The 14,802-nt window shown below is 35.4% G+C and overlaps 1 protein-coding gene across 3 annotated transcripts in view; it reads left to right on the forward strand.

Moving 5' to 3' along the window:
- Window positions 1–14,802, forward strand: part of LOC131060162 (uncharacterized) — a 59,622-nt gene that overhangs the window by 19,920 nt on the left and 24,900 nt on the right. For 2 of the 3 annotated variants that reach the window (XM_057993299.2, XM_057993295.2), the window contains exons 4-6: window positions 442–528; window positions 2,497–2,580; window positions 3,719–3,772. In XM_057993299.2, the coding sequence (XP_057849282.2) occupies window positions 442–528; window positions 2,497–2,580; window positions 3,719–3,772 (225 nt within the window). The remainder of the gene's footprint in view (window positions 1–441; window positions 529–2,496; window positions 2,581–3,718; window positions 3,773–14,802) is intronic. The other variant, XM_057993308.2, reaches the window with a different exon arrangement.

The following is a 14,802-nucleotide window of genomic DNA, read 5'->3' on the forward strand; positions in this document are numbered from 1 at the left end:
AATCTTTTCCCTGATCCAGTCTCCAAAGTCAATGGTTTTTAAACTTGAGCTTTGATATTGTTCGATTCATAACAATAGAATCTTATGAAATATGTTAGTTGGCAAGTTCACAATCTTGAGAATAGAGGCAGGGTATTTAATTACTTGGGTATTGATAAGCATTAGCAAGGAATATATTCTAATGAAATTACTGACTATTTAGATGTATTGTTTTGTGATAAATTTTCAAATTCGTTGTTTATGTGTTCATTTTTAAGCCCTTAGTGCTGGTTAATACTTACAGAAAGCATTGTTTCTACCCCTTTGAAATTTTTAATTAACTAGAGTTTAACAATTTGTTTCATTTGGGTGTTATAAATGTGCATGCTTAAATTTTTGAGTGACAAGGCTGAAGAATATATATTTATCTAATGTCAATTGCATTTTCCTAATGTTTTACAGTATGCAGAGCTCAAGCCAGTGTCTTGTATCTCCTACTCTGATGCTGTCAAATTACGTGAAACAAAGGCCACTCCAGTTCTGAATCAGGTTTGTCTTAGAAATGGGGGAACAAGTCTCTACTAGAAAACATTTCTTTAAATGAATCAAATCATAATCTAAATATTCAGGAAACAAAAATCATGTGAAAAATATGAAATATGATTGTCTCATAACTAATAATCTCTTAGATTAATGAACTTTTCATCATAAAAACAAGAAAACTTTGTTTAATAGAGACCACTTATAAACAGTAAAGCTTAAGTGCTCGATTTAGCCACTCACATTTGTGAAACAAACCAATATTCAATATATCAAGTGCTAATCCAAAAGACTGCACAAATTTGCATAAAGAAAAACCCCTGATTACAGAAGTCCTGTACTAATACACAGCAAACTACTCTCCTATATTTAGACAAGGCCTGCACATAGAATTCTTCAAAACAACTCTGTAATTGCTTAACTCTTTTAATTGAATTCTTGTATTTGCACACAGCTATCAGGAGATGGGGACAGGAACTGGTACGTGAGACATGGATGGGCATTTTCAAAAAAGTTGCAGATGGGTACTTGGAGTTGGAAAAATTGAAAGAATATTTACATAGAATTTAATTTTAGAAAGAGATAATGATATAATGGATAGCAGTTATAATGATGTAACATACAAAGATTCTAAAAAACCAAAAATTATCATTTTAAAGTTTTGCAATCGATGTGAAAGAAAGCATAGATTAATTATATTGCATAATCATCATCATGATGTTAAGATTTAAGTTTTAAACCATAATTACCTGGAAATGGCAGACAGAGATGGGTAAGGAAATGCCATTATTTTAGTAGCATGGTCCAGGGGTTGTAGAGAATCGGAGATGATTATATTTTCAATCAATTGATAAACACTCAATGCATGCACATATCTTAATCTCTGTTATTGTTTCTCTTCACATTATTACCTCTTTGGGACTTGATAAGAAAATTTTCTGCCACAAAAAGTTTGTAAAGTTTAACTTTTTTCAACCACATATCAGCACTTTTGGAAGACTTGGTGTAATTTATAGTATACATCTAAGAATCCTCTGTAGGAAGTGTCCCAATTTTAAGGGGATGTTTCTAGAAGACTAGAGATGCAAAGAAACTTCATCTGAAGTTTCCTAATGTTTGGAGACATTCCCATATGGATCTTCTAGATGGGGATGCATTTTCGATGTTGGAGACAAGTACCAATGGTCAGAGTACGAGTCTCCTAGTAACTACGTATTTGCATGGCTTAATTTTGCTTATCTTCCTAAGGCTAAAACAATCTGTCTTTTGCATGGATTTCTTTTTTTCCTTTCAAAACTTTCCTAGAGTAGATATATGCATATTTTCATCCTATAATTATAAATTTATAGAATGTAATTATGCTTTTGCCATATCATATCTTTTTAGAATAAAATTATGCTTTGATCACATGCAATTTTCTCTTGTTAAGAGTTATTGAAATACATTGGGCTCACTAGATCAATTAAGTATTTTGGGCTGATGGCATACCACCGTTAGATGTTATTAATTCTATGTCATATATAGCATGATGTCATTGAACCCATCAACCTGTCCTAGATCTTTTGATGTACTGTTTAAAGAATAGCAGTTCTTAAAATGATAGCCGTACTGTACCATTGAATTCCTGATATTGTATTGAGCCTAATCCTTTTTTTGCCCTAGTCCTTTGCTTTTGTACCTTCTGTATGTTCCAGTTCTGTTGATCATTTTTTGCTCATTTGTGGACATTATGTTTTATTTTCTTTCTTTTTTTTCTAATGTACACTGACTGACAATGATAATTCTTTTGTCATAATCTTTAATGGCTATACGATATAAGAAGAATTGCAAGATCCATAATTCTTGGATAATTTGATAAGTAAATGATGATCTCTTAGTCAGATTTGATGCACACATTAGATCCAAATGTTTTGTTGATTAGATCTGTTTTTTAAACCACACATCATGACTAAAACTCAATACCTTAATATTTCTTAGGTACGAAAAGATGTTACCAGGTTCCGATATGGAGATGAACAACATTTAGATGAAGCATTAAAAAGAATATTCCGGTATGGTCAGGTACGTGGAGATCATGTATCTCATAGAGGAAACATTTGGTGTATCTTTTTTTATCTTTACAAATATTTTACAGCTTTCTTCCAGTTTGATCACTATTTTGAAATTTTCACACAAAACTACCCTTGAGACATCTGTTTATAGTTCAGTTTAGTATCATGTTATGCTAAATGATGCAAGGTTTCTTAGTTTGTAGGTTTTATAGCGTTTCCTGGTCTTTAAATTTGCTTGATTATGATTTGAAATTTTCTCTACATAGATGTAGAAATCACATTATATCACAGGATGGAAAAGATGAGGTTGAATGAGATCTGTGTCCTTAAGACCCCAATGGTGTCTTGTGAGTCAATAGGTCTGCAACTATCCATAATAAGCTGAAATAAATATATTCCTGGTTATAGAAATGCATAAACATCCTTACACTAAACTGGCATTCACTTTTCAATCAACGCATTGCAGTAGTAAAAAGTCTTGCAAACACTTGTAAAAATGTCTCCACTGATTGTTACGCCTTGTCAAATAAGAAAGTGTGCTGTCAAAAATATCCTTTTGAAGCCAATTAAGGAATGGATTTTTGCAAGTAGACATGCACATATGCACACATGCATAAACAGTTGAGACATTCTGAGCTGGTGATTGCTCAAATACTGTGAATGAATTAGGTTTTATGTATGCCCACAATGGTGATTGATCAACTTATTTTGTATACTTTTGAGGTGAAAATCGTTACACCCGTCCATATGTGTGTTCATAGGTGTAAAATTTGTGTTTTCACGTGTAGTCTCTGCAGCACTTAAGGATGATAAATATGAAATGGTATGCTCTTAAGCATACCAGCACACAGTGAGACTTTCAGGCATTCAATTTGTCATTATCATAAAATATCATGTATTTGTCTTCTGATGTTTATGAACTTCATTTCATAAGAGGATAACTAGTAGACACCATCCTTTAATTTCAATTTTTACGAAGGTTTAAGTGTTGGACCTTAAATTGTATCACATTCAATACATAAAATCCCTTAGCTATGGTGTTAAGTATAGCTAGGTGGTTATATTTTTGAGAACTTCTCATTAGTCTTGTATGTTTTCTGTTTGCATTATAAAATAATAATAAATATTCTAATTTTATTCATCTACAGGCAGGAGGCATCCAACGGCGTAATGCTCCCCGACTAAATATGATTCGTGAAGAAGTATGTTTCCCTATAATTGAATGCCTGTCAGGAAATCTCAATTTTGTTAAAATGGTTTTCTGTTTCTGCATCTTTCATTTTCTTAGCAATGGTTGAAAACATCCATCATTTTTCAAAATAGCAGATATGTTCTTGTCAATTAAACTAAGCATATCAGCCAGACTTGTTGAAAAATAGAAGTTTGCAAATTTAACCCTTTTTTTGTTGAGCACAGTACCTTGTTCAATTTTTTTAGCACAAGTTTCTAGCATAAAACAAGTATTATCACTTTTCTTTCCCATGACAAGATAATGAATTTCATAGAGAAGAACTTAGCAATTACTTTCTTTGAAGTCTTAAAAATACTTGATGTGGAAAGAATCACACAAAATTTATTAAGAATTATGTTGTCTATATTATTTGAATGATTATGATGACATCTACCTTCATAAAATTATCTGCATATTAATTTATTAATATTGTTGGACCTTATGAAAGGAGAAGATTGTATAACTGGTTCTCCCCTAGTGAACTGATTTTTTTATATCAGTTGAGAAATCAGCTATGATCTTTATGTTACTGTATGGATACATTCTTGAAAATTGAAATAATTGTCTGTGTTGGAAATAATACGGGATATTTTTCTTCTATAAGCGAATTGAGTTGTACAAAACTCCTTTTCTTTTAAAGAAACATTACAATAAGCGCAAGGAGTTATGGATAAGTTTAACAATCAAACTCGAAATGACTTTTCAGTTGCAATGGGTGCAAAGAGAGCAAACTAATTACTAGCTTTTGGCATTTAATAGTTATTTTTACTTCAATTTGAAAATAGCCCCTTGTTTTGGGAGGTGGCTCTACATCCATTATTTATTATTATTATTGCTAGCACTGCCACTGTGTACACATCAACCGTCTTAACTTGGGAAGCATGTTCATCAGTTCTTGAACCTGATCTCTGGTTGCTGCAAGCACTTCAACTTACCAGTAAATCACTGTTCAAAGGATAATTTGTTGGGTTGTTTGAAACATTGACCTTTTTTATATACAGTTGCAAAGTAAATATTATATTTCTTTGACTTGTTTGTGACTTTTCTATCAATGTATTTGGAAGACAATCTAGTGCACAATGCATATTAAGCACATGTTTTTTGTTACTTTTAGTTTTGGCAAAGAAAAATTTATGCAAATCGATGGGTGAATTAAGCTATGTACCAAAAATCTCCAATCTATGCGGAAGTCCTTTACATGGTGTGTAGATGTTTCTTCCATTGCCAAATTCTATTCTGTAGATACTAATATGCAAGTTGGGTTATTTTAGAAGTGTTTCTGTCCAGATCCTATTTGTATAATGACTGCTAAAGTTATTTATATTAATTATATGTTTGCTGTTACAGCCTCAAACTTGCCTTCACTACAAAGAGAGGTTTATAATTGCATAATCTACAAATTAGAACAAAACATGGATTACTTCATATTTACTATTATGATCTCACTGTTACATCATATTTAGTATCGTGATCTTGCCATGACATCATCTTTTACTATTGTGATCTCTCTCTCTCTCTCTCTCTCTCTCTCTCTCTCTCTCTCTCTCTCTCTCGCTAAGCTGACCTGGTATAATTAACAAATATTATTTCAAGTTGTTTGGCTGACAGGGCAGACTTTTGTCCTGTTAACATGGAAAACCTTTATTTAATGCATATAAATACTTGCCAATTAACACGGGCACAAATGGAATTTTTTTCTCTGTTGAACCAGAAAAGACTTAATGATAAAGAAATTTTTTTGAAGGAGATGATACTGCTGAAAACAATGCAACTATTTCTGGGAAAATGAGTCACCAGAGCTCATCAGCACCCTTTGTTTTATTGCTGTTCTTTGATCTAAGAATTAAATGATAAATTTGACCAAGCAATAAATGTAGTGGTTGATTGTCACAAATGATTTGTCACTTTTTTTGAGTTGGTTTGGCCCCACTCAGTTTGATTGCTGTTCTTTGATCTAAGAATTAAATGATAAATTTGACCAAGCAATAAATGTAGTGGTTGATTGTCACAAATGATTTGTCACTTTTTTTGAGTTGGTTTGGCCCCACTCAAGAGATGTGTAGGCTGTCCTATGGAGATATTAACTTGTTTGATTGTGATTAAGATGCTCAAGTTGTTCCATTGAGATTCTAATTGATTCATCTCAGTTGGAATTTTCTTTTGTTGATCCAGTTAAGGCATCTAAATTGCATGGAATATTGATGTGGATATAGAGAATTCTGCTATGTTCCACCAAGTTTCCGGGAGGCAGAGACACGTTTCGGAGACGGGATTTTTGAGGCCATTTTCGGGGACGACAGGGGACATTGATAAAGTATTCATCATATTGACATATACATTATAGAATCCTTAAAACACAACAATAGAGTTTACATGAGAGTTGAACAAATTAATATTTAATTGCTTCCATAATTCATGTCAATGTGCATATATATTAAGTTGAAAAATAGTAATATTCCACACACCAAAATGCCCAAAGGCTACAAGTTTGCACTACAAATGTCAAAATGACTAAGTCACAAATGTCAAAAACTGTAAAACATAATGATGGAAAATATGATTGCTGCCTCTAATTGATGCTGTTTTTTTCTACAGCACATTCAAACCTTGTTGTTTTTTTTCTAACTTGGGTGCAATTTTTCTTAATGTAAAAATGAAGTCAAATGATATACATGGAGTGTTATGTTTAGTCATGTTAGGGTTAGAAGGGTGTGGGGCCTACATACATCATTTAAAAATGTAATTTTTATAAAACTTGGAAAAGAGGAGACGGCTGGCTATCCCCAGGACGTTTAGACGTCCCTAATGTATCTTGGGGATGGTCAACTGTCCCCACTGCATTTCTGGGATGTCCCTGCTAATCAGGGATATTTCACTTTCAATTTTTTTAGGGATGCCTTGGAAACGTCCCCAAGGCATCCATTGTCCCCAAGATGTCCTTGGAATAGGGAGAGGGGCTAAAACCCCTAAGGACGCGTCCCCATGTACCCCTGGAATTCTGAAGTATGTATGTGGCTGCCCTAGTTTAGGTGAGCACCTGTCAATTAATTAATGGAGATGTTTTGAACTTTTGATGCATTGTCCCCTCAAAGACACCTGTAAGCCATTTATGAAAACAATGTGTTAATGAAATTAACTTATGAATTATTGACATTATTGAGATACATTTTTTCAGGCTAGAAAATGGAGACAACTTGGTTGGAATCCTAACTCAATGATACATTGGAAATGAATGTTAAGGGCCAAGGCACATCTATCTTTGAACATGGTTTGGTGATAGTATTCATCTATCTTTAGATTGGTTCAGATAGGATTACTATAGTTGTGTGGTTATTATGTATGCACCATTATCTTTGAGAATGATGCAGAGCATCCACACACCAATCAACTTAGGGAAATGTTTCTCCCAACTCACCTATCCTATTAGGTGATAACTCTTCACTCACTCACAAACCCCTCACAAGGCTATAGGTTACTCACAAGGCTTCAACACTCCAGCAACACACCCATGCTTCTCAACACACCTCCAACCCTTGACATACACTCAACTAGGGCAAAACAACATGATCAGATCTCAATCCCAACTTTCCAACACTTAACCTCTACCAACACCCTTTTGGTAATCACTTACTCAACAACAATCCCTCTCTAGGATTCCTAAACTCCACTCACAACATGCAATGGATGCTCCCAAATACATATACCCCTCTTGAAATCCTTATGAGGACTTCTCAACACACTCCCTCAAGGTTCTCTACCCCCCAACCACCCAAGAGAACATCACAAGGTTTAATGTGGATTCACTGTTTTTTGGACAGTCATACAAAGTGTAGGGACAGTCATAATAACCTGAGCCAACACCTCTCTCCAGGGCTTCCTAACACTTCCAAGGGTTACTAAGGACTCCCACACACCTTCCCCAATTGTCCTCCACTCATCAAACTCACTCATTACATCATAATTTCAAAATCTCAGTCCACTAGTTCCTTAGGACAGCAACATACCCAGTTTTGGGACAGTCATAAAATGGTGAATGTTTTGGCCAATCAAGGTTCACAAACACTTGATTAGGGTCTGCACTAACCCCTCACACCTCTCCAAGCCTTCAACCAACCTTTGGGAGCCCAATCTAGCATGTATATCAACCCACACATCACCAATTTGCTGCCATTTTCAGACTGAGACACAAAAATCAGATTTTTTTCACCCTTAGCATGTGCCAAAACTAGTAGGGAGCCCTGCAAAAGCATTTGCATGAAATAACATAATATAATACAGTTTTCCACCCATTTTGGGGGTCTGACATTGAATAGAAATAAAGTTTTATATTTTTTTTATGCTTGCTGCCAGCCCTAGGTAGGGTTTGGACAGTTTTTACTAAAATTGCTAGAACTTTCTCAAAACCAAACAAAATTAAATGAAACCAAAAGGGAAATGTTCTAGATTCACTTCTCTTTCATATCCTATGGATGATCAAGGCAGTTGAATAAATATTAATGGTGAAAAACACGTGAGAACAGACTGTAATATTCAGAAAATTCAAGAAAATTGCAGAGAACTTCAAGCTTTTTATTATTTTCTTCAATGAGATCATCAACCAACCCCAAACTCAACGTGGGAAGGGCTTTTTAAACAATTTTCAGGCCTCCCATCGGTTGTAACCACCTTGGAAACCAACTTCACTAACAATCACTTAATTACAGAGTAGCCGGAAACTCCTTTGTCCCTCCCTGGGAACGTGTATCCCCGTATTTGTTCCCTTATCCGAAACAAATACGTATCGTATACAGCTCGGATACACATTGAATAATGTACCCACATGTGCCCAAAAAACCTTGATTTCCAATCATGCTAGATACTATGTGATTTGATTTTTTAAAAAATTGACAGAAATCTTCCTAAATTCAGTTTTATAAAACTTCATTCATGCATTTTAAAAAAAAAAAAATTGGTATAAACAAAACCTACACCCAATGAGAAAGACAAATGAAATGTTTTTCTATTTGAGTGACCCATTTTTTGGGTTATCTTCCAATGCAACTCTACTATTTTTGCATATTGTAAAATGTTAAATCAACTTATCATTATTTATGTAGCAATTATGTGTCTATATTGCTTTTTAATGAATGATGTATCCAGCCGTATCCAGCCGTATCCATATTGGGGGTCTTAAAAAATGGCCATATCCGTATCCAATACCGTATCCGTATCTGATACCGTATCCGTGTCCATGCAACTTTGCTTAATTACCCTTTTCAAACACAAAAGTTGCTTTGACAACTTGTTGACAATTTTGACAATTTTGCTCCAAATTGCACCTAGACTTGATCCATGACTCCCATGACTCAATATTGATCCAAATAGGTACAAATAGAGTCCACAAAGACCCTTACATACCATAAAACAACAATTTTTGACCCATTGAGACCTATTTCGCACAAGATGACAACTTTTGACAATTTGACAATTTTTGAGCAATGTTGACAACATGACCCTACTAGGACTTAATCTAACATTCAATGGTCTTAATGACCTTATTACATCACATATGGCCTTGCAAGACCTTATTTATCACTTTTCACTCTTCAAAACACAAAGGTTTCATAATTTGCCTCATAGAGGCTTGATGACAACTTAGGTGCTCCTGCACCAGATAATTATTCTCTAGTATATTGCTTTTGTTCAGTTGGAATGATAGCAACAATCTTAAGAAAGTAATTTTTTCCACCCACCCACTCACACCATGGAAAGTGTAGGACCAAGGCAATAAAGTTCAGTGCAGAGATTTGCCAACATAACGATATTGGAACGATACTGCCCAATGTAGTTCTTATTCTCTAATAGGATTGAATTAATGTAGCTAAATGCAGAATTTAGCACAATAACATAACTAAATCAATACAGTTCAATGCAAACCATTTTACTAATAATAGGACCAAATCATTACAACTCAAATGACTCATAACACAACTGAATCAGGATGGCTCAATGCAAAGCTTAGCCCAGTAAGAATAACAAATCAATATGGTTCAATGCAAAGCTTGGCTCAATATCAGGATTGTATGAATTTGGTGGTCAACATAGCAAGCACTCAATAAAGCAGTACATGGTTGTTTCGGTACAAATTGATGCAGACCTCAAAGTTTAGCCCAATAATAGGACTATATTAGTAAGGTTCAATACTTAGCTCATCATAAGAACAATTTGGCTCAATCCATTACAGTCACTGCAACTTGCTCTTGCTCAGACTTCTATGTTGTGGACCTACATATTGGTCCTATGTACTTGCATTCTGCAACCAAGAGGGAATAGTTTATCATGCTTGGGATACCTTACTCTAACATGGTGGAAACCTTGGTGTTCTGTAGGGAGTTCTATGCCAAAGTCTTGGAGAGCATGTTACTCCTAGGCATCAGGTCATTTTAATATCCACAAATTGTTTCAATTGAGAAATTATTTCTTTCCAACTGAAATTAGATGTTGGAGCTAATGTTTAGGTCTGTGCAGTTAGGACAATAACTAATCACAGAAGCCCCAAACAAAGATTATACACTCCTCATGTAGTTCCATCGCACCCTTGCAAATCCATCTCCACTGTTCTTTTGATGAATTCAATCACACTAAATGGCATCATGATAATGTGTTCATGGCTATTGATCAATTATAGAAAATGACAGTCATTATACCTTGCATTTAAGTTATTTTGGCTTGGCCGCATTAATCAAAGTGGCCAGGATTCCATATTCATCATTGAGTTTTCAAAGGTCTTTTAGGCAATGCTTTGACACCAAATTTGAAAGGTCACAACTTTCCATTGAAAAAGTGATTAGTGTCTAAATTTGTCAGCTAGATTCTAGTTTAATTGTTGCACGTTCATGGTTGTACACTTTACAAACACTTGGGAAAATAAATTTCCTTTTATAGAATGTAACTACAAGTACACCTAACATAGCTCAACTGGCCAGTCTTTCTGAAATCTATCTTGGTCTTTAGCCTCAATCACCCATTGCCATCACCTACACTACCCAAACACTTGTCTCAGCTACTTTCCAATGAGAGCAAGATAGTGTAGGAAAATTTACTTTAGTAGATACAAAAGTAGCTTGAATACATTCTCACTCAGGCTCACAGTTCATAAAGCATATCATGATCAGCATTGGGTTCTCCATCACTCTCAATGGTGCGATCAAGTTTAGCTGCATTCAGATAGATTTAAACTCTCAGAACCAAAATCTGGGCTTCCACCTCACTTGGGTGCTTATGATATATGATTATTTGGGCTGTTGTTTCCACATGAATTTAACAACCAGATGTAGCTTTGGCTCAATCTATTGGTTTGAATCTAGCATACATCACATCTATCTTCGTAGATTGGTTCAATGCAAGGAAACTCAGGGATGTGTCCTTGGACTTTAGGGGCGTCCCTGTTTTCGAGACGTCTTGGGGACATCCCTAGGCTGTCCCCAAAATCTTGCAAATCAGAGGAAATGTCCCTGAAATGTGGAGAAGTTTGCAGGGGATGACCGACTATCCCCTGCAAAAATTAAGAGTTTCACAATACAAACACTTGAGAAAAAAGAAAAAAAATATATATTATTTATTTGTGGGCTCCCACACGCCAACTCACCCTAGACGAGGAAAAAGTGCCTCATTTAATTTCATTTGCATATTTTGTTTGTGAAAAAAGTTGTAGCAGGGTTTGAAGGAAGAGCATTTTTTTTAATAGGGATTGAGGGAACATTTGCAAAAGAGATTGAATCCAAGGGATTATGAGTAGTGAGACTATAATATCTTCAAAGAGGTAAGTCATTTATCCTTTTATTTTGTTTTTTTCAAAATTTTTCAAAGCTTAAAGCAAGAAATGTCTGATTTTTTTTTTTCATTTTTTAGTTTAAAGTTTCATTAAATCTCATGAAACCAACATGAGCAGCAGTGAGAATGATACTAGTGATGATGAAGTGGAAGAAATTGAAACAAATGCAAGAGTTTCAGCCTCATTAGAGTGTGGGAGTGTTGAGGGTGGAGGTGGGCAGCCACCAAATCCATTTGAATGCCCTTTAATAGTCTTAAAATCTTATGCAAAGGGTCCTTTTAACAAAAAAATTCTCTTCTCCAACTTGTGATAGCCCTAGATACCAAAGGAAAAAATACAGGGGGGAGTAGGGTATGGTGTTGTCCCATTTGCAAGAAATAATTTAGAGGGAGCTACACTAGGGTATGGTCTCATTTTTTGGGTGTTACAAGTTATGGAGTTAAAGTTTGTCCAAAAATAAGAGGATGAGAAGGTAGAGGCTCATAGATTGGAGATGGAGGCGGAATGTGGTTGCAAGGTGTGACGATGCTGACAAATTCTTTTGCAAGTGGACAATCATCTATGCCTATGCCATGCATGGTTGGTAGTAGTAGTAGTGAAATTGCCACAGAAGGAAAGAGGAAGATTAGTGGTGGTTAGAGGCCAGGGACAGTTGAAGGTATGTTTAATGTGCAAGTACGAGATGCAACAGAGTCTTCCATTGCTAAATTCTTTTATGCCCATGCTATCCCATTTCATGTGGCCTGTACCTCTTATTTCAAACAAATCATCAAATATGTAGCCTCTATTGGTCCCTCATTTGTACCCCTTGAAGATCGTAAGCCATACTCTACCTTCTTAGACAAAGAGTATTCTAAGGTTAATTTGCTAATGGAGGATATGAGGCAAACCTGGATCATGTCATGCTTTGCCAAAACTCTGTGATGTCCGCATTCATGATTCACCGTGATTTCGACCTGGAACGAGATTTCTAACTATGAGAATTGTAATACCTTCACCAATATAATTCTGAACGCATTTTACCATAATATTTAATTTTAATGCTAACAATAGTTTTCTGGAAGGAAGAACTTATCTTGATTGTTTTGTTTGATTTTATAACGAAACTTATGCCGATCATAAATCTCCCCCAAAACTGATTACCATCTCCTTACAAGTCTGCTGTAGAACTTCTAGCATTCTCTTTATAACTTTGCAAGGATCTTCTCCTCTGCGTGTAATGCTCCTTATTGATAGCTTGATGTATAACTATCTTGTTTACTCCCTTTTAGGGTTGATACAAAATGTGCCTTTGGTTCTTTAATGCTCAGATTACTATGTCTGAGTGGTTTCTCTTCACCATGTGATGGGTGGATGAATAGATATCCCTCAGCCTATTCACTGTGTCCGATTTTGATCCTTTTTGTCCCTGTGTGAACCTCCCTGTTGTTTCTGATTTTCACTCCTTAATATACCTGTGGTGTGGAATTGTTGCAGCCTTTGATTGGGATAGACATATTCCTTCCAAATCACACCCTTCCATTACTTATGCTAACCAACGTGTAATCTGAATCACACTACTTCATAATTAATTGTCATTTGTTCTAATTACCGTTCTTCATGATTAATTATTTTATTCAAGTCACTGTGTATGAAACTTATCGCTGATTAAGAGAATCGGGATGCCTTGGGGAATGTTGACCAGTGTTCCCCTGTCAGTCTCATTTCTTCTTTGAGTTCGTTGAAATCATGGATCACTGTTTTGCTAGGTTACCGGGTTCAGCCACCTAGACCCCTGGTATTGGTCCGGTCTGGTCCTGGTCTGGGGTTCTGGTCTGGTTCACTTGTGGTCCGGATAGGGTTCGTGATTCACAAGCTTGGTTCGGACCAGGTCGAACCCAAGAGGACCCAGGTCGAACCCAGGGGTTTGACAGCCCAAAAATGGTTTTTTTTTGCAAAATTTAATTTTTTTTGAATTCCACCACATAAAAAATTAAAATATAACCCTAAAAGTGAGTTTTAAAACATTAACTTGGCTCATTTCACACAAGCAACATGACTACAAGCAAGGGGAAATGAAGATGTGGGATATAGAGCCAGAGCATACTGATTTGGATGCTTTCACTTCTCAGCTTGTTGCATTTATGACTCAGATAGCGAGCAAACTTAAAGTGCAAGTGTAAGTGGCCTTGGCATTGGCATTGATTCATTTAATGTCAATGTCAATGATGAGGAGGAGAATGAGGATGATGAATTAGAGAATCCATTTGATGATCAAACTTTAAATTGTTGAAAGTTGAAACAATGATACTTGAATATTTTATCATTTTGATATTAAACTTGATGTATATGATGCTGTTATGGTATGATCACAATGCTATGATTACAAATTTATGTTGGTTTTGTTGTTTATATGATGCTATGTGACATGCTAATCTTAATTCATGCTTATAGGCTGCATGTATATATATATATATAATTTACATGTTTTTGTACTAACGAACCCAAACCCCTTTTCAAAATTTTGCCGTACCGGCGTACTGGTTCTTCGAACCCGAACCCGAACTGGCAAATTAGCTGTTTTGCCTATGTTATCGATGATATAAACAGATAAGGGCTTCGATATCACTGGATAGTGATAAGGTTGCCTTTCCTGATGGTAATTTGAATGCTTGCAATGTTAGAGGCTGTCTCCTTTGTGAAATGATTCATCTTGTGCACCCGATACTGTGATTACGGCATTTCCCACCAAGAGTGATCAACCTGGATTATAAAATAAGCCACCAACTTCTACCACTTCCAACACTGCATATAAATTCTTACAATAGATCGCTGTATTACCTTGCAAGAAAAGTCTGATGGCGGATACAGATGAAAGACTTCTTGAATGATCCCATTCCTTAAAATGTATATGCTGTCCCGAATGTCTTCCGTATAATATATGAATTCAAATAATTTAAGAATATTCATGCCGATATATATTTGCATGACATCAATCATATGAATGGATGGGTAATGGCTTAGTATGTCGAATCATATGGTCTTGCTATTGCATCTTAATCACCGTCTTTCTTTAATGCATGTATTAATAATTAATGGTTACAAAGGCAGACAGATCTGACATGCATCAGATCTGGTCTGCCACTAAATGTGTTTGCTAATGGCTTAATTGATAGGATGTAGCCTAATAGGAATTACCTTCACGTATG

This window comes from Cryptomeria japonica, chromosome 1 (assembly GCF_030272615.1).
Source record: "Cryptomeria japonica chromosome 1, Sugi_1.0, whole genome shotgun sequence".
Taxonomy (NCBI): Eukaryota; Viridiplantae; Streptophyta; class Pinopsida; order Cupressales; family Cupressaceae; genus Cryptomeria; species Cryptomeria japonica.